This window comes from Xenopus laevis, chromosome 1L (assembly GCF_017654675.1).
Source record: "Xenopus laevis strain J_2021 chromosome 1L, Xenopus_laevis_v10.1, whole genome shotgun sequence".
Classification (NCBI taxonomy): Eukaryota; Metazoa; Chordata; class Amphibia; order Anura; family Pipidae; genus Xenopus; species Xenopus laevis.
The window spans coordinates 215073061-215092955 of record NC_054371.1 but is presented as its reverse complement, the minus strand read 5'-3'; the positions used below and the strand labels follow the sequence as shown (position 1 = coordinate 215092955).

The following is a 19895-nucleotide window of genomic DNA, read 5'->3' as shown; positions in this document are numbered from 1 at the left end:
ACGGAGACCATATCTAAATATCTCTATTTGTATTTTTTAATTTTTATTTTCGTGTTGTAACAATAAAAAAAAATAAAAGGTAATCTATAATCGTTCCAATATCTCCTGCTCTGTTCAAACCATTTTTATTATTACATCTAGTCTATAAATGTTCTGATATCCCATTCACCTTCTGTGTCCATGAGAAGCTCTATTTAAATGTATCACATGATTCTCACTCAGCTTGGAGGAAGTGCCGGATAGTAAGGGCATGAAACGTGTAAGCTTTTTGCACACTACTTGCCACAATATCACCATGTGTGCGTAAATAATGGCACAGTTGAAGGTGGATGATGGTCTCCGTGGAGTTTATCCAGTGAGCGCAATCTTGGAGATTTGATGTGTAGGATGGAGTAATTGGAGCGGCGGGCTCACTGTATTCTCGCGAGTGCTGCCAGACAGGAGACGCTCTACCACACCCACAGATGGGCGAGCTCCGCTATGTATGATCCCTTTTCCTTGATAAATAAGACAATAGGCTGTGGCTGCAGTTGTAGGTAGTTTCTACATAATAGACACAACTGTGAAGCCAGAGCTAGGTTGCACAAAATACGCTAGGCAAACTGAAGTTAAAGGAACAGTAACATCAAAAAATTAAAGTGTTCTAAAGTAACAAAAATATAATGAAGTGTTGCCCTGTACTGGTAAAACTGGTGTGTTTGCTTCAGAAACACTACTATTGTTTATATAAATAAGCTGCTGTGTAGCAATGGGGGCAGCCATTCAAAGCAGAAAAGGCTCAGGTTACACAGCAGATAAGCTCTGTAGAACATAATGGTGTTATGTGTTATCCACTATTTAACCTGTGCCATATAGACTTTTTTCAATTTCCACCATTGCTACACAGCAGCTTGTTTATATGAACTATATGTAAGGGCCCAAAGGCTTAGACTGGAGTAGCAGACCAAAGACTAAGCTGTAGACCAGCACAGTTCAAGGTACAATAGGATTAGGCAAAATAATGGTCAAAGTCCAGTCAAATAGGTCAGTTCAGACGGCAAGGGTTCAATAGACGATAAACAGGCAAGGGTCAAGATCAGAATCAATACACAATAACACACCCAGGTACACACGAAGTAGAACCTATAATTGGGCGATGTTTGTAGTCCTCAGGCTCCATAAATAGGCCTCCTTTGGCGCCAAAACGGACGCAGTGGCGTCATGACAATGTCGTTCTGACGCCATCATCCAATAAGTGGGCGAGAAGGTGCTGGCGTCACAGTGCTGCGACCAGGAGGAACCACATTGGAGGACTGGTCGCCGCCATCTTGGATCAAGGAATGGTGAAGAGAATAGCATTGGTGAGTAGTTTTCCTTACACTATAGTTTCTGAAGCAAACATCAGTTTTACCAGTGCAGGGCAACACTACATTTTTTTGATGTTACTATTCCTTTAAACAAATGCCCTTTTTATTTGCTCTTCTGAAGAGCTATGTTATGAAGCGGCGAAATAAAAGCGATAAGAGGATACGTCCAAATTGCTCTATCAGTTCTGGAGGGAGAGGAACCCGTCGGATAGCGCTGATCTCCGGAAGGCTGGGAATGGTCAGCAGGCCAGGGCTTTGCAGAGGATAGTCCATTTCAGATACACCAGATATTGTAGGACAAGCTACAATACAAATGATTTTGATGTGTAATAACTGTTGCATAAATGTTTTCACAATCTGTATGACAGTAAGTGCAAAGGCTCATGGGTGCTGCTGTTATACCAACAATCATAATGCTCTTCCCTGCATAATATTGGGGAAACAGGCAACCATTATTGCACTTGTGTTACCATTATATGTATCACAAGTGCTGCATTTCTAAGCAACACCCAATATACTGTATGGCAATATAATTTGCGCTTTAGGTGAACCTTCACCCGACTGTGCAAGAGGTTTATTATACATATGCTCTATAATACACTTGCACAGAAACAAAATCTTACCCATTTGGACAAAACAGTTGGGACTGGCAGAAGCAAAATTACAAGGAACTACAACCAAATGAGTATCTTCCATCATCATTTTAACAGCAATTAGCGAAATTATAGATCTGGACATGTATCTCAAGAAAACTCTGCAGCTAAATGAACTATGGTAAAATAAAAGGAATGGTTCTACATTTTAGGATTTGGTTTTTCCATAGTTCACATGGTGCAGAGATCTTCCATACAAGGTCTGCTAAATTTAAATAAAAAAAATGTTAATATTAGGAGGTCCAGGTGCTCAAGCCCCAGACCTTCAGCTCAGGGAGGCAAATATTGCAAATCATTAATGAAGGGCTGGCACATACCAGACAACACTTCATGAATAGATGATTTTAATAAAGGATGCGCTGAATCTTAGATTCAGTTAAGAATTCTGCCTTTTTCGGCAGGATTCGGCCAAACCAAATCCTAATTTGCATATGCAAATCAGGGGTGGGGACGGGAATCACATGACTTGTCACAAAAAAATTGTATTTACCCTTCCCACCCCTAATTTCCATATGCAAATTAGGATTTGGTTCCGTATTCGGCCAAATCTTTTGCGAAGGATTTGGGGGTTCGGCTGAATCCAAAATAGTGGATTCGGTGCATCCCTAATTATAATACAAAATATGCAGTGCTTTAAGGAGAATGCTGATAAAAGTCCATCCAGACAGCTTATTGTTATGTGTATGGGCCTTTGGAAAGGCCAGTCGTAGCAATATCTAGAGTACGGTAGAACCCCCATTTTCTGTTTTCCAGAGAACCAGAAAAAAATGGTCTAAAATCCAGGAAAATTTTAAATCAGGGAAATGTATTATGCATAAAACAACAATGTAAAATGAGGAAAAACAAAATCAGGGGATGTAAATTTGATGTGAATTTTCGCTGTACATATAGTTGGAGTGCTTCACAGTTGTGATGGTAGATGCCCATTACAGATGTCCTGCCTGCATTGGAAACAGTTATAGATAAGCAAAAATCCAGTAAAACATTTATTCAGCCCTCAAAGTAACAGAGATGATGTTTCGGACCCAACTGAGCCCTTTTTCAAGCCTGAATGTTTCTTATTTGTTACTTTGAGGACCGAGTTTTGCAACAGATAATGTGCTGCTGGAATTTTGCCAATATCTGACCTAAGCACAAATGGAACATAGAGAAGACAGAAGAAACTGAAGCAGATGGAGACGAAGAGATTATCAAGTAAGAAATTATAACTGCCACCTGCCTGCATGTTTTTGGTGTGTGAGAGAAAAGCAGGGTACCAGGACAAAATTGAAGCTGATACAGGGAGAACATACAAACTTCTCCTCACAACCCAAGTCATAAAGCTTCTCGTTACTTTGACACTTTGCTCTTTAATGTATAACTGTGCTTTGTGTTTATTATTCTATTGCCCCCCGTTTGTTCTATTAATGTACTGTTCTGTTGTACAAGAAGTAGGAATGCACTGAATTCAGGATTCGGTTCGGGATTTACCCTTTTTCAGCAGGATTCAGATTTGGCCGAATCAAATCCAAATAAGCAAGTTAGAGGCGGGGAGGGAAATCACATGACTTTTTGTCACAAAACAAGGAAGTAAAAATTGTTTCCCATCCCTAATTTGCATTTGCATATGCAAATCAGGACTCTGATTCGGTTCTGTATTCGGCCGAATCTTTCGCGAAGGATTTGGCAGAATCCAAAATATTGGATTCGGTGCATCCGTTGCGAAAGATGCGGCTGAATACCGAACCCTCATTTGCATATGCCAATTAGGGGCGGGAAGGGGAAAAGATTTTTTACTTCTTTGTTTTGTGACAAAGTCACACGATTTCCACCCTTAATTTGCATATGCAAATTCAGATTCGGTTTGGCCAGAACGATTTGTCCACATCCTGCTGAAAAAGGCCGAATCCTGAATTCGGTGTATCCCTACTAGTAAGAAGCCCTATGTAAATTAAAATACACACAATCTATTGAGATTTAATGCAACAAGGTTACTATTAAAATGTGTGTATATATATATATATATATATATAAATAAATGAATGTGCCCATAACTAAATTGGCTAATTGTTTCTCTCTCTAGAGCTCATATCTGTCTAGTCACGTGACGCTAAGGAAATGAAACGCTCCCCAATATAAAGGGGACACAGGGAACCCCAGGAAACTAATTCCTCTTCCTCCCACCGCCCACACAGATACACAGACAGCGGGACAGTAGGGTTTGTTATTGAGCAGGTAAAGAAGCCGCCAGCGCCTGCTGCTGAACTTTGAAACATTCTACAAAGAACCCCCAGACTGTCCCGTCCCTCGCATCTAGGGGTACGCGCTCTTACTATGCACGGGCACGTTGAGCAGCTCGGACAGGTCCGGGTAGGCTCGGTCCTCTTGCAGTAGCCTGTCTATGATCCTTCCCGCTCCTTCCAAAGCCTCCTGCATGGCGGCAGAGGCTGCCGGGGCCCCAGGTGTTGCACTGGGCATGGCGGCCTCTAACTAAGCAGCGGGACCGAACCTCGAATCGAAGGCGCGAGAGACCCTGTTCAAACACACACGCGACCCGCGCAAACTGAGAATGGCAGGCACGTTGGGCGCCGGACTGACGTCATTCCACACGCTTCCTGTGCAATGTCAGGCTTTGCCATTGGCGATCGCAATATACGCCATTCCGCTGCTGCCTTGTGACAGGAACGCCAGACGTCCATCTTGCTTGAGGGCAAAGGGAAATCCTTATTTTATTGACAGAACAAATGACAGTACTGAATAGAATTGCACACTCGTTAGTATCACTACACATTGTATACCAGTGGTCAAGTCAATCGCTTGTTTATTGCCGATAGTTTTAGTGTTTAGTGGAAGCAGGAAGCTTGTCCTTTAAGGCGACCCGTAGCCCGGCCCGGAAGTTTGTGGTACAAAACAATAACGTGAGTCTCCTGTGTGCTGGAGGGAAAATCTGAGCATCACACTGAAGGTAAACTGCTTCTCTGCAGCAGTGGTTTGCAAACTGTGGGGCTGCTTTGCTTGGGGGAGAAGGGCTCAGCCAGAAGGTCAGTTTAGGGTGAGATTTGTCTGTTCTGCTAAAAGCCTCGTCAATGAGGGTGAGATTTGGGGTGAATATGTATTTGCTGTGCTATATGCTCTAGAAACTATTGCTGAATGACTGCCAGGGATCACTGATGTTCCCCATATCTTCTTATGAACTAAGGGTTAGGGCCCTAAACAAAGCTTGGACCTTCCAGATGGAATGGATCTGGAAAAGAGCTACAATTCTACACACTGTATTGTTTCTTATGAGGGCAACTGCAGTTTCTTATGTCACTAGGTTTTTCTTTACTTTAAAGGAACAGTTCAGTGTGAAAATAAAAACTGTGTACAAAGACAGGCTGTGCAAAATAAAAAATGTATCTAATATAGTTAGTTAGGCAAAAATGTAATGTATAAAGCCTGGAGTGACTGGATGTCTAATAAAACAGCCAGAATCCAACTTCCTGCTTTTCAGCTCTCTAAGTCTGAGTTAGTCAGCGACTTGAAGGGGGGCCACATGGGACATAACTGTTCAGCGAGTTTGCAATTGATCCTCAGCATTCAGCTCAGATTCAAAAGCAACAGTTATGACCCATGTGGCCCCCCCTCAAGTCTCTGATTGGTTACTGCCTGGTAGCCAGGGTAACCAGTCAGTGTAAACCAAGAGAGCTGAAAAGCAGGAAGTAGTGTTCTGACTGACATGTTATACATCAAATCACTCCAGCCTTTATACGTTAAATTTTTGGCTAAATAACTATATTAGAAACATTATATTTTATTTTGCACAGCCTATCTTATTTACCCAGTTTTTATTTTTACACTGTACAATTCCTTTAAATGAGCATTTAAATTGGGAGCTGACAACAGTTCCTATTTGCCATGGACTGAGAGGTTGACTGTCTGCCTCAGAACGTGTTTTAGTCCCTGAACATGTTCCTAGTTTTTATGCTCTTGTCATTGGAAGTGTCAGGTGTTTAAATAAAACTGACCAACTGTTCAAAGCCATGTCAGTGAGTTAATGAGTAGACAGTACAGGGGATAATTTGCAGCTCAGTTAGTGGAGAGGTGCCTCATATAATCAAATGGAATGCATGTGACACTGCCAGGTTTTGAAGGCACATCCAGCCATCTCTTAACTGGCTTAAAAAACGATGGCGAAGAATATGTGTTATGCTCTAGCTTTCATGTGTGCTCTGAGTCAGCAAACGAAAGTATATTAATAAGGGGGACATACAGTGTATTAGAATGAAATAATCGTGCACATTAAATGCCTGCTCATCTCCAATTCCTGTACCTTTGCAACTCACTTGCAAGAGGATTAAAGGGTCATTCTTGTTTTAAACCAGAGACAGAGAACAATGTTTTGCCTTTTAAAGGAGCGGGAAAGCGCTAATCCAAGGGGGTGTCAAATGTTTGGGCACCCAAAGGATTGTAATGATTTACCTGATATCCTACACCAGTGCTACTGTTGGCAGAAAACTGCACTGGCTTGGGCCAGTTGCCAACGCATCTGCAGTAGAGCATAAAAGCCAGATTTTTTGTTAAACTCCTGCTTTTAATTCTACTGTGCTCGCACGTCCGTGCAAAGAAGGGAGGAAGAGGATTGCTCACTCGCAAGTGCTCCAGGCTGGTGCAGTTTTCTGCTAATAGGAGCAGCGACCCGGGCTATCAGGTAAGTCATTACAATCCTTTGGGGGATGCTCTAACATTTGGCATCCCTTTTGGGTTGGAGCTTTTCTTCTCCTTTAAAATCACTAGAGAAAAATATGGTATAATGTAGGGATGCACCAAATCCATTATTTTGGATTCAGCCGAACCCCCAAATCCTTCGTAAAAGATTCGGCCGAATACCGAACCGAATCCGGGTGAGAAGGGGAAATCATTTTTTACTTCCTTGTTTTGTGACAAAAAGTCATGCGATTTCCCTCCCCATATATTCAAATTAGTATTTGGTTCTTCCTGGCAGAAGGATTCTGCCGAATCCTACTAAAAAAGGCAGAATCCTGGATTCAGTGCATCCCTAGTATAATGGAAAGTCACTTATGTTGCCCTATAGTAGCAAAACAAGTGCCTTTCAAATGCTGCTCTGGCTATTCTGTTGGTTTCAACAGTTGTTTGGAACCACATATATATGTGTGTATATATATATATATATATCTATATCTATATCTATATCTATCTATCTATCTATCTATCTATATATATATATATATATATATATATATATATATATATATATATATATATATATATATCTCTGATGGTAAGTGTCTGGAGGTCATCAACTATTAACCTGGAGCAATACTACAAAGCACACCTATAACATGTTGTAAAGCTGCTGCTGGAGATGCATTGGGTCAAGCACCAGATATATTTTTTCTCAGGGTCCTTTAACGGTCGCGGACACCTATTACAGTTGGTGTATTACCTCTGTATCTGCAGGTTTAATAGTAACCTGTTACCATTTGGGACAGTCACATAGCTGCTAATTCATATGTCATCTTTTTCCACTATTATAAACCATCACAAACTCTCTCTCATTATCTTTTTGTGTCTGAGGCAGACCAGTGTTTTCAGCCTGTTTTACATAAGACCATACTTTTTCTGAGAGGAAAAAATACACATTTTTATTCTTTTAGTGAACAGTGCACTAATCCAAAATCATAAGTCATCCAGATTTTTAAATAAACCTTGAATTTCATTATTTCATTTGCTGTTTATTATTGTCTGCATTACTAAACCATTGTTCTTCATATTTAAAGGCTATTTTAGTTGTATGTCAGAAACCAAAATGGATGAAAACGAAGATTCCAGTATAGCTGCGACCATGGGCTTCTCTGGATTTGGTATGTTACAATTGTATAAACGCTGCACTAGCATTCATTTGTGGCACAGCTCAAACTGCTATTTACAAAAACTACAAATATAGGGGCTTATTTACTATGCTGTGTAAAAATGAAAATCGTCAAAAAATAACGGTGTAAATGCCTGCCATTATTTTACATTGTTTCAGACCTTTGTAAGTAAGTTCCGTAAGAAATCACTCTAAGAAAAAACTCAAAGAATTTACGCTGTTTTTATACACGGTGAAACCTGGTGTGGTGAATTATATTGTTGTTTTTTACACCACATAATAAATCTGCACCTAAATGGGTTATTGGAAGATGTTGGAAATTCTAGGGCAAGTCATTTTTTCCCCTATACAGGTATAACATCTGTTATCCTGAAACCCATTATCCAGAAAGCTCTGAATTATGGAAAGGCCTTCTTCTATAGACTCCATTTAATCCAAATAATCCGAATTTTTAAAAATGATTTGCTTTTTCTCTGTAATAATAAAACAGTACCTTGTACTTGATCCCAACTAAGATATAATTAATCCTTATTGGAGGCAAAACCAGCCTATTGGATTTATTTCATGTTTACATGGTTTTCTAGTAGACTTAAGGTATTGAGATGCAAATTACGGAAAGATCCGATATCTGGAAAACCCCAGATCCCTAGCATTTTGGATAATGGGTCCCATACCTGTATATCAATATCGAGTAGTCCATGAATATCTATGGAATTTTGTCTGTTCGGTAATATGTGTAAACATTCTGCATTGGAATTGCCCCGCTTAGTCTGGATAAATAAAGTTCTAATCTGCTAAGTGTTGGTGATATGCCAAACATAGTTTTTTAAAATGAGCAAAAAATCTCTGGATTGGCACATAACCAGGTAACCGTAGATAAGGTGGTCTGCTTGGCAATAGTTATAGATGCAAAGGATGATAATTCTGTTGTGAGCGAAAGTGACTTTTTCTTTTATACAATGACTGTCTGTTTATTTAGGTAAAAAGGCACGCACATTTGACTTGGAAGCTATGTTTGAGCAAACACGCAGAACGGCAGTCGAGAGAAGTAAACAAACATTGGGTAAGTTGTTTGCAATTGTATTTATGAGCTTTTTCTTCTTGCATATGGTGTGGCATTAAAGATTTTTGCTTTGTTTTTTTTCAATGTGAACGTTTTGGCAGAAAGTCAGCCACTTGCCCCTTATGTCAATAGCCATATCAACACTAGTGACGAATGGCTAAATAGTGACGATCTGCTTATCATGGAACTTGAATATAGTTACTGCTTGGAATGACACAGAATCCTCTGCTTGCTTTATTAATTCATTCATTCATTTTGTCCAGTGTAGCAACTAGGGATGCACTGAATCCAGGATTCAGTTCGGGATTCGACCTTTTTCAGCAGGATTCGGGCAAATCCTTCTGCCTGGTCGAACCAAATCCGAATCCTTATTTGCATATGCAAATTAGGGGCAGGGAGGGAAATCGCATGACTTTTTGTCACAAAACAAGGAAGTAAAAAATGTTTTCCCCTTCCCACCCCTAATTTGCATATACAAATTAGGATTTGGTTCAGTATTCGGCCAAATCTTTCACGAAGGATTCGGGGGTTCGGCCGAATCCAAAATAGTGGATTCGGTGCATCCCCAGTAGCAACCTAGATAATGATTGCTGTCTTGTTTGTGTTCTTATGGTTGGATGATTAAATAATAATTCAATCAGATTAATTCAAATAAATTATTATTTAAAAAGGTTATGGAAATTACATTGACTGAAGCACTGATTTGTTTTGGAATCCCAGTACCAGGGCTGCCTTGAAAAGAATATCAATCCATCTATTTTTGACTCATTGCAGAAGCAAGAGAGAAAGAAGAGCAGCTCTCCAATAAAAGTCCAGTCATTAAAGGCGCACCTTCCAGTTCTGGGCAGAAAAAAACCAAGGCTTCAGGTTCCAGGTAATAGAAAATTTAAATTGATCACGTTTGTTTAAGATTGAAATTGTTTGTATGGTCTACTTTATCCATCCACGTGCATTACCAAGCACTCTTTGCCTGTTATCCTTAGAGGCACATTTATCAAGGGTCGGATTTCGAATTCATCTGAGTTTTTTAAAACTCCCTTTAACTTGAAATTCGACCGATTGAAATGTAGTAATAAAATCGAATTTTCTCAGCTCAGACTAATTGAATCGTCAAAACTAGATTTGAGTGTGTCAGGAAGGCTGCAAACATCACCAAAATGATCCAATGGCCTCTCCCATTGACTTATACAGCAATTCATCAGGTTTAAGGTGGCAAATAATCAAATCTGAGTTCTTAAAGGGCCAGAGTATGATAACCTTGAAATTCGAATTAAAACTTGAATGGAGTTTGGATAACTTACAATTCGAATTTGAGAGTTTTGACCAAAAAAAAAATCATCCTTAATAAATCAGCCCCCTAGTGTCCGCCACATGCTTTTTAGTGGAACCATATTTTATAACTATGTACTGAATGTAACAAGGTTAACAAATATGCTATGATGGGAATAGTTCACATTAATGATGCCAGATTTTAGCAGCTTCTCACTTGATTAAATATTTGATACCTGTTTTAGTAAATTGCAATCTAAAGTCACTGTCACACACACTTTTGGCATTTTTTTTTTCATGAGCCAATTCATTTGCCTATATGGTGTTGGAGTGTTAGGTGATCTGGGGATTATGGATCCTCCAACGTTTGGCACCCCCAAGTAAATGCATTTAAAGTAGAACTAAAGGTTGACTAAAGAAATAGGTTAAAAATGTTGTACATTATGGTTTGGTCTTCTGTACCGGCCCAAGGCAACCACAGCCCTTTAGCAGTAAAGATCTGTGTCTCCAAAGATGCCCCAGTAGCTCCCCATCTTCTTTTCTGCTGATTCACTGTACATGCTCTGTGCTGCTGTCACTTACTGAGCTTAGGGACCTACTCACAATATACAGTACACATAGAATAGAAATGTCACAATATAAGGCTGATTAAAATATAATTCAGATTATTAGTACATGGCAGCACAGAAACCAGCACAATTACCATCATAAATGAATAATCGGTCTTGTAACATCAGTTTATATTACAGGCCATCTTCAGTTTCTGCTTGATAATTTGTAACGACCCCTAAACTTAGCTTCTCAACAGCTGCTCAGAGCCCACTAATCAACTTTAGGCTGGTTCATTCAGATCAGTATATAAAATGCGGCATTTCTAGCTGTGTTCATTTTTAGGGTTTAGCTCTCCTTTAACCCCATGCTGTCCTTAATCTTCCCTGCTACTGATCTCTTTGTGTGCATCATGGACCAGCTTCTCAAGTGGGGTAACCCAAACAGGACGATCATGGAAGCACAGATTGTAATCATTTATATATAAATATAAGTGTTTTGTCATTTTGGTAAGACTTTGCAAAAAGGTAGTCATTCACGTCAACCCAAAAATAGTTGTTTCCCAAATCAAAGAAAACCTAGTTCTAAATATACATTAATTACAAATTTCTAATTGTTTTTAAAAAGTTATTTGTATATATTATTGTTTTTAAAAGCAGTGTTTGTCCTTTTTATTTTTTGCCCTGGTGGCTCTGGTTTTTTAAATTATGTAACACAAAACAGCAGATTGACAGACCTGTCTTGACAGACCAGGAGTCAAAATGCTGCTTTCAACAGAAAATACATTTACAAATAAAGAACTTAAACATTTTTAATAAATTCGCATTGTGTTTTTCTTTTCTTTTTTTTGGGTTGACATGTCCTTTTAAATGTAGTGCAGTCCTTAAAGGAACAATTCAGTGTAAAAATAAAAACAGAGTAAATAGACAAAATAAAAACATTTCTAATATAGTTAGTTAGCCAAAAATGTAATGTATAAAGGCTGGAGTGACTGGATGTGTAACATAATAGCCAGAACACTATTTCCTGCTTTTCAGCTCTCTAACTCTGAGTTAGTCAGTGACTGTAAGGGGGGGGGGCCACATGGGACATTACTGTTTCTAATTGATCCTCAGCATACAGCTCAGATTCAAAAGCAAACAGCTATGACCCATGTGCATCCCCAAGCCTCTGATTGGTTACTGCCTGGTAACCTTTCTTATACTTATTTCCCATCTTATCAAGTGAATCAAACCATCACATGACCTCTGGTTACAAGTGCTGGAGGTAGGAACCTTCCCTGGATACAATGTTCATATACGATGATGTTTATTAAACCAATGTAGAGTGATTATTGGTGCATATGTTCAGACACACTTTTTGCAATGATTGATTTTTTTACAGGGTAATTTCCATTTTCTGCTGTTTATTTCCTGCTGTTTCCTGCACAACCAAGTGTTATTGTATTGATTGGAAGCTCCATGGGTGTTGTGTAATTAAAGGCACTAAATTTGCCCATAATGGTTCTTGACTGCTGTCATCCCATTGAGTTGATGGTTTCTACTAGGATCCCTAAATAAAGCCAGTTTCCATTGACTCTACAATAATGATCTTTTCTGGAAAAGATCTCTCCAAGAAAGAACGCGTAGAGCTGAATCGTCCGATATACAAGTAGGAACAATAGAATGCTACCTGTATCTGTTTCAGCACCAACAATGGCCGATGTTCAGGTGCCTTCAAAGTTGCCCGATCAAAATTTTCAATTGGCGAGCCACCCGAACAAACACTAAAAAACCCAGTTTCCAATATTTATTAATTATATTTTTTTTTTATTGCTTTTATAAAGATACAGGGTACGGTTTCCTCCACTGCCTTAGGCAGGCCTGAGTACAATTTTCAAGAAATTGAACTTGTCTCAGGCCACACTATTTTCTCAGTGCTACATGAGCCAATCAGAAGTGAATATACATGGTGCCTAAGCATGATATCACTCTAAGGTGCCATGTATACTCTGTTCCTGTTGGTTTCTTCTACACTGAGAAACAGTGTGGCAGCTGCCTTGATCTCTTGAGCATCATTGGCAGGACTGTCTGAGGCATTAGTGGGAACCAGTAGCTGTATCTTTACAACTGTAATAATGAATATATATATTTAAAAGTAGCATTTATTAGGGTTTCATGTTTCTTCTGCAGTGTTAAGGCAATACCTTCTATTGGTTGTTTACTTACCAGGTTAGTGATGTTCGGGCTGGCCCAATACCCGCAGGTTAACCCGTGGGTTGGGCAGTTTTGGGCCAACCACGCTGCTCCTCTTGCAGGTCATGGGTGGGTTCAGCTCTTCTGCCTGCTCTCCCCGTCCGCGACCTTAGACTGCCGACTTCCTGTTTTATAGACTTGCTTCTGCCCCGCCTCTTTTGTGATGTCATTGGCAGGGCTGCGCGGGTCTATAAATGGAGCGGGGGGGGGGAAGCGGCTGCGGGTCCAGGTTTTCTCAACCCGCACATCACCAAACCAGGTTTAAATAGGTAAATAGATTATTATGAACCATATCAGGTACAATGTGTATAGACAAAAGACTATTACATTTCCAGAACTGACTTAATTCATTTCTTTGTTCTGTTTAGTAGTGGTTCTGAGGACAGCTCAGATGATGAGTTAATTGGTCCTCCTCTACCTCCTAATGTCACTGGAGATCATGGGGATGAGCTCATTGGCCCTCCACTCCCCCCTGGGTACAAGGACAGTGATGACGAGGATGATGAAGAGCATGAAGACGATGATGTAAGTATCAGGAAAAGTTCTACTCTATTTTTATGAATAAATATTTGTTCTTTTTGTCATTACTAAATAACCAACTTATTTTTCCAATATGGCATTTTTATTTAAAGAATTAAATATAGAGGGCGCCTAAGCTAAATACATAAATGACATATGGATAAAGGTGGCCGTAGACGTTACAATTACTATCTTTCCTGGAAAAGATCTCTCCAAGAAACAGTGTGTAGAGCTGAATCATCAGCTATACAGGTAGGAACAATAGAATTCTACCTGTATCTGCTGATTCAGCACTAACAATGGGCAATGTTCAGGTGCCTTCAAAGGTGCCCGGTCAAAATTTTCGATCAACAAGCCAACCAATATCCAAGTCTTTTGCCGATATCGGTTGGCTCATCTCCCACCATACACGCACTGAATATGCTTCTAAAATTTGTATGCACGGTATTATCGGTGTGTCTATGGCCACCTTAAAGGAGAAGGAAAGTCTTCTTCCACCTGGGGTGCCAAATGTTAGTCACCCCCAAGTGATTGTATAGACTTACCTGAAACCTCGGGCGGGTGCTACTGTCAGCAGAAAACTGCACCGGCCCGGGGTTCTTCCAGCAAGCACCTCAAATCGATCCTCTTCTGGCTTCTTCTTTCTTCTCGCGGCTGCGCATGCCTAGTAGAATGAAAAGCCAAACTAACTAAAAATTCGGCTATTTCATTCTACTTTGCATGCATCTGCCCCGGGAAGTTTTAGGAAAGACGAAGCCGGAAGAGGATCGCTCCGTGGTGCTCGCTGGAAGAACCCTGGGCCAGTGCAGTTTTCTGTTGATGGGAGCACTGGCTCAGGGTTTTATTGAAACGCAGGGTTACATCAGGGGTGCAATTGCAAAATTCGGTCTTCTCCCTTCTGATAGCTGAAGAATGCTAAATATTGGTTTTCAGGGCCCCTTCGTTGCCTTGACCCTTCCTACAGCTGTACCACCTGACATCCTAGGGCCAATGAACAGATCATCCATTGGGGCCTACAGTGACAGGACAGCATCAACATGCCAATGTGCTCCTATTTCCAGGGGTTTTTCAAACCTGACCGAATTTCATTCGAGGCATTGAAACACAGGGTTACCATCAGTGATGCAATTTCTGGTCCCCTTGTAGGATAGTTGAACAATAATAAATATTGGGTTTCAGGGCCCCATCATTGGGGTATATTTATAAAAGAGTGAAGTTAGAGATCTCCACAGTCTTGGAAATTCCACCACTCTCCTTTCATTTCTATAGGATTTTTAAAAGAATATTTCAGTGGGTAAAAGTGAAGGTTCATCCTTTGATAAATATGCCTTTCAAAATCCCATAGAAATGAATGGAGACTGGCGGAATTTCACTCTAGTGGATTTCAGCAATCTCTAACTTCACTCTTTAATAAATATACCCCATTGCCTTGATCCCCCTTCAGCCATACCACCTGACACACTAGGGCCAATAGTCAGATTATCCCTTGGAGCCTACATTGACCCATCAAACACGGACCGCATCAACATCAATGCATTCCTCTTTTGAGGGTATTTTGAAACATGACTGATACTCGGCCAGATATCAGCTGGGCAAGCCCATCGTTGGGCCCAATACCCGGTGAGAAAAGCTGCTGACTCAGTCTGAAGTGACCAGTTCAGCATCTTAAATCTGCACTTGTAAGGCCAGTTGGCCACTTTAAAGGAGAAGGAAACCCAGTGGGCGCAAAAACCCTCCCCGCCTCCCCTGTGTTGCTTCCCCTCCCTCCTCCCCCCTGGCCTACCTGTCCCGCTGGGCAAATGCCCCTAACTTGTTACTTGCCCTTCTGCGCAGGTCCAGTCTATGGAGTTAACAGACGCGATCTTCTTCCTGCTTTGACCGGCGCATGCGCAGTAGGAGCATTTCACCGGTGCGGATCTACTGCGCATCTACACTTTGTGACTTTGTGACTTTTGGCGCATGCGCAGTAGATCCGTAACGGCGTAATGCTCCTACTGCGCATGCGCCAAAACGCTGGGCAAAGCAGGAAGAAGATGGCATCTGTGAACTCCGCGTGCGCAGCAGGGTAAGTAACAAGTTAGGGGCATTTGCCCAGCGGGACAGGTAGGCCAGGGGGAGGAGGGAGGGGAAGCAACACAGGGGAGGCGGGGAGGGTTTTTGCGCCCACTGGGTTTCCTTCTCCTTTAAAGTTTCTTTCTAAATTACACTTCACATAATTCACTCTACCATAATATATGTCCTTCCTGAATCAGCAAGTCTATTCTGGCAGGCTGTTGTTTCTCCTACTCAATGTAACTGAATGTGTCGCAGTGGGACCTGGATTTTACTATTGAGTGCTGTTCTTAGATCTACCAGGCAGCTGTTATCTTGTGTTAGGGAGCTGCTATCTGGTTACCTTCTCATTGTTGTTCTGTTTTTAGGCTGCTGGGGGGGGGGGGTGATATCACTCCAACTTGCAGTACAGCAGTGAAGAGAGACTGAAGTTTATCAAAGCTTCATGACTGGGGGCAGCTGGGAAACTGAGAATATGTTAACCCCATGTCAGATTTCAAAATTAAATCTGTTTGCTCTTTTGAGAAATGGATTCAGTACAGAATTCTTCTGGAGCAGCACTATTAACTGATGCATTTTGGGGAAAAAAATTGACAGTATCCCTTTTAAGATACTCAAGTATTTTTAGTTGGATTCACACAAGTCTGGTTGACCATTTCTTGTGCCCGAAAAAAAGTTGTCTATAATGGAAGCCTGTGTAATGAGCCAATTGGCTATTATTGTCAGAAATGATGATGTTTGCCAGATGGAGGTCAAGGTTGCTTTTGTTCCTGAGTCACTTTTGCTTGACAACTACTTGCCTCATCTCTTCTTTTCTCTGTCCCAGCCCTAGTTATCAGCCGCATTCCCTGATCTGATATCCGGGAATTTGAACATAACTTGCTGATATCTTCTTAACTGTGAGTGTCACCCAACCTGTCCAACAATGCCTGGCTTCTTTTTGTCCATTAGTGTATGTTTGGCACATTGGGTTACCCTCGCAGAGGCAGTGGAAATCTTGTGCAGTAAGACTTTGGTTGGACCCAAGCCAAAGGTGATTGTTTTTTGCTGGTGAAGTTCACCATAACTGGACTTTTTAGAGCATCAGCCTTTGATTTAGTTCCTACTACACTTAAGGTTCCCCAAGTATGAGCTGTCTCTTGTTCTTCTAGAATGAAGTGCATGCACAGTGTCCCACACATGGACTAGGCCGTTTAACCTCCTCTAGGAGGCACATTTATCAAAGGTTGAATTTTGAATTCATGAGTTTTTTTTTTTGTTTTTTTTTTTAAAAACTCCCCTAAACTCCCATAAATTCGAAATTCGACCAATTGAAATGCATTTTAAATAAAATCGACTTTTTAAAACTCGACAGGTTTTAGGTGGCAAATAGTCGAATTTGAGTTCTTAAATTGAACCTGTCACCCAGACGTAAAAAACTGTATAATAAATGTCCTTTTTAAATTAAACATGGAATCCAATTTCTTTTTTTTATTAAAGCATTTATAGCCGTTGTAAACTCATTTAAAAATCTCAACTGTCAATCAAATGTTGCCTGTCCCTCCACTATGCCTTAGGCACTTACTAGATTTAACTGCACTCCCCACATTCCTCCCATTCTCTTAACCATTTAATTGTGTAGCCAGGGCATGGGGATGGACATCAGGTCTCCAGTTCTGGTGCACAAACAAGATTCTGAGATGATAACAAGGCTTGTCTTAATAACTGCATCCATAATATGGATCCTACTTACTTGCTGTAATTAGGACATCCTAGACTGAAGGAAACAAAATTCAAATCATTTATACAGTGTAATTAAAGTAATTTTGGCTAATGTGATAAAATAGGATTTGGAATATTTTTTTGGGTGATGGGTCCCCTTTAAAAGTCCAGAGTATGATAAATCTTGAAAATCTAATTAAAAAAGTTGAATTTGAATAACTCCCTAGTCGAATTTGACAGTTTTGACCGTTCGACCCTTGATAAATCTGCCCCTAAGTGTCCCCTCTGTTCTTTGTCAGTGGCGTGTATCCTAAGGGGTTAATTGGGCCAGTCCTCATAAAAGTTAATTTTGTTTCAATAATAATAAAATGAATAAAATATGACCTCCCTAACTTTTTTTTTTTTTTTCTTCCAAGGGACATGGTGTATTTTCTACAGTTTTGTAGTCTTTAAAGTGTAATAACAGTTCTAGCGATGATAATAAATCACCCTAATTATCTGCCTATGTATAGAATTCATAACATACAGGAAGAGAAACCCTATAAAATATTTGCAGTGCGGGTGGTAATTGGCTTGTGCCAAGTGTAAAGCTTTTATGTGAGTCCAGTGCAGACAGAGCCACGTTTATGAGATCTGCCTACTCAATTGCTGACATTTTTTTGCTTTTCCAAACATAGCGCTAGTATATAAATGATGGGGCACCATAATATTATGTCTGCTCTCTTGCCCACACACAGTAATGCTGGCTCTTGTGCCTGGAGATGTATATATTCAGCTATACACTAGGAAAACCCTTCCCTGCTCTGATTTATTTTGTAATTATCTTGTTATAGTACATTATGTTTTTCCAAAGGCTCTATCAGTCTTTAAACTGCAGCAGCGCCATTATAACTTATGGCCTACACTTCAAGAGATCTGCTCTGCTAGACTGTTAGCTCCCAGATCCCTGCAACGTTATGTAAAGGGATGACTTGATATATTTTCTATGTATGCTATATTACAAGCAAGGGAAAGTTGTGCTCACCACTATTTTTTAAAAACATTAGGTGGGGGTGCAATGAGGGTGTGACCACAAAATACATATAGACAAATACAAGATTCCTCTGCACTCAACCCATTATCAATATATTTAAGACAGCGACATTTTGTGCATACTGCTACTAAAAAATGCCTTACCCTTTAAACAAAACAGGGATTGTTTGTCCATATATTGCAATATATTTAAGCTGAACAACTACGTCAAAGTCATCCCATATCTGGCCAGTCCTATGCTCAATTTTATCTGATTCATTAAGAATTCTATTGCTTAATTATACATTTTACAAAGGGACTAGGTTTTACCTGCAACTTACTTGCTGATTTCAAAGTAAAACTTCCAAACTTGGCTGCCCTTTTATTAGACACCAGTGGGATCACCTGACTATAGCTGGGAGGGGTGGGAGCTACAACATAGAGCTGGTCACTGCTCATGTAGAACTATAACAAACAAGGGAAAGTTGTGCTCACCACTATTTTTTAAAAACATTAGGTGGGGGTGCAATGAGGGTGTGACCACAAAATACATATAGTCAAATACAAGAGTCCTCTGCACTCAACCCATTATCAATATATTTAAGACAGCGACATTTTGTGCATACTGCTACTAAAAAATGCCTGCTATATGTATGCTATATTACAAGGACATGAATCCTGCACTGCAGGCTGCGTATTTTTGTTGTGACCTAAGTTTCATTAAAAAGGCAAGTTTTAATTAATAAAGAAACTGTCATATTTGTCATTTGATGTAATAAATGCAAAAAATGCAAATAGGTGGAAAAAAGTTAGTCCTTTAGTCCAATTTACTGCCGATCCTGCTTCTCAAGTGTAGAATGCTTCACATATATATACAAAATGGATCAGCGCCTCTGGCTGCGGAGACAAACAAACACCAGAAATAAAAGAAAAAATATATAATGTAGTATTTCCAAATAGGTAATTAAAAACCAGGGGGCACATTTACCTAGGGTCGAATATCGAGGGTTAATTAACCGTCGATATTCGACCGTCGAAGTAAAATCCTTCGACTTCGAATATCGAATATTCCTTCGATCAGAAAATTGTTAGGAAGCCTATGGGGACCTTCCCCATAGGCTAACATTGGCCTCAGTAGGTTTTAGGTGGCGAACTAGGGGGTCGAAGAATTTTTTAAAGAGACAGTACTTCGACCATCGAATAGTCGAACGATTTTTAGTTCAAAGTAGCCATATTCGACCATTCCAAATTCAAACTATTTTTCCTCTATTCCTTCACTCAAACTAAGTAAAAGGGCCCCCAGGTGTTCTTATGGGGAATTTATGGTGTGCTATATTCCTTCCCCTTTTATATTCCTTTTTTCATGTGTATTAGGAGATCACGCTTGATTCCCCTTTAAGTGACTTAGTTTCTCTCAGCATGCATGCATGGTGTTATTAATAGTTCCACCAGAAACTGGCTAAATTGCCTACTTACAAGACAGTAGTCTTTAACTTGCACATAATAATATCTGTGCTCCTCTCCTCCTCCGTCACTCCATGTGATCCAACATATAAAACAGAGACTTATATCATGTAATCTGCTTTATTAAAAATTTGTACCCAGGATAGGAGTAAAACGCCGGCCTTTTTACTCCTATCCTGGATA

At 40.1% G+C, this 19895-nt stretch overlaps 2 protein-coding genes across 3 annotated transcripts in view; one reads left to right on the top strand and one right to left on the bottom strand.

Moving 5' to 3' along the window:
* Nucleotides 1-4517, bottom strand: part of nup155.L (nucleoporin 155kDa L homeolog) — a 48802-nt gene extending 44285 nt beyond the window's left edge. Inside the window, 2 exon segments of the mRNA NM_001087331.1 lie at nt 1511-1648; nt 4312-4517. Coding sequence (NP_001080800.1) covers nt 1511-1648; nt 4312-4456 — 283 coding nt within the window. The 5' untranslated portion in view covers nt 4457-4517.
* A 242-nt stretch (nt 4518-4759) lies between these two features.
* The window catches only part of wdr70.L (WD repeat domain 70 L homeolog), a 194601-nt gene continuing 179465 nt past the window's right edge, over nt 4760-19895 (top strand). Inside the window, exons 1-5 of one of the 2 annotated variants that reach the window (XM_041580207.1) lie at nt 4760-4943; nt 7759-7842; nt 8830-8913; nt 9688-9787; nt 13337-13490. In XM_041580207.1, coding sequence (XP_041436141.1) covers nt 7773-7842; nt 8830-8913; nt 9688-9787; nt 13337-13490 — 408 coding nt within the window. In that variant the 5' untranslated portion in view covers nt 4760-4943; nt 7759-7772. 2 annotated transcript variants of the gene reach the window in all.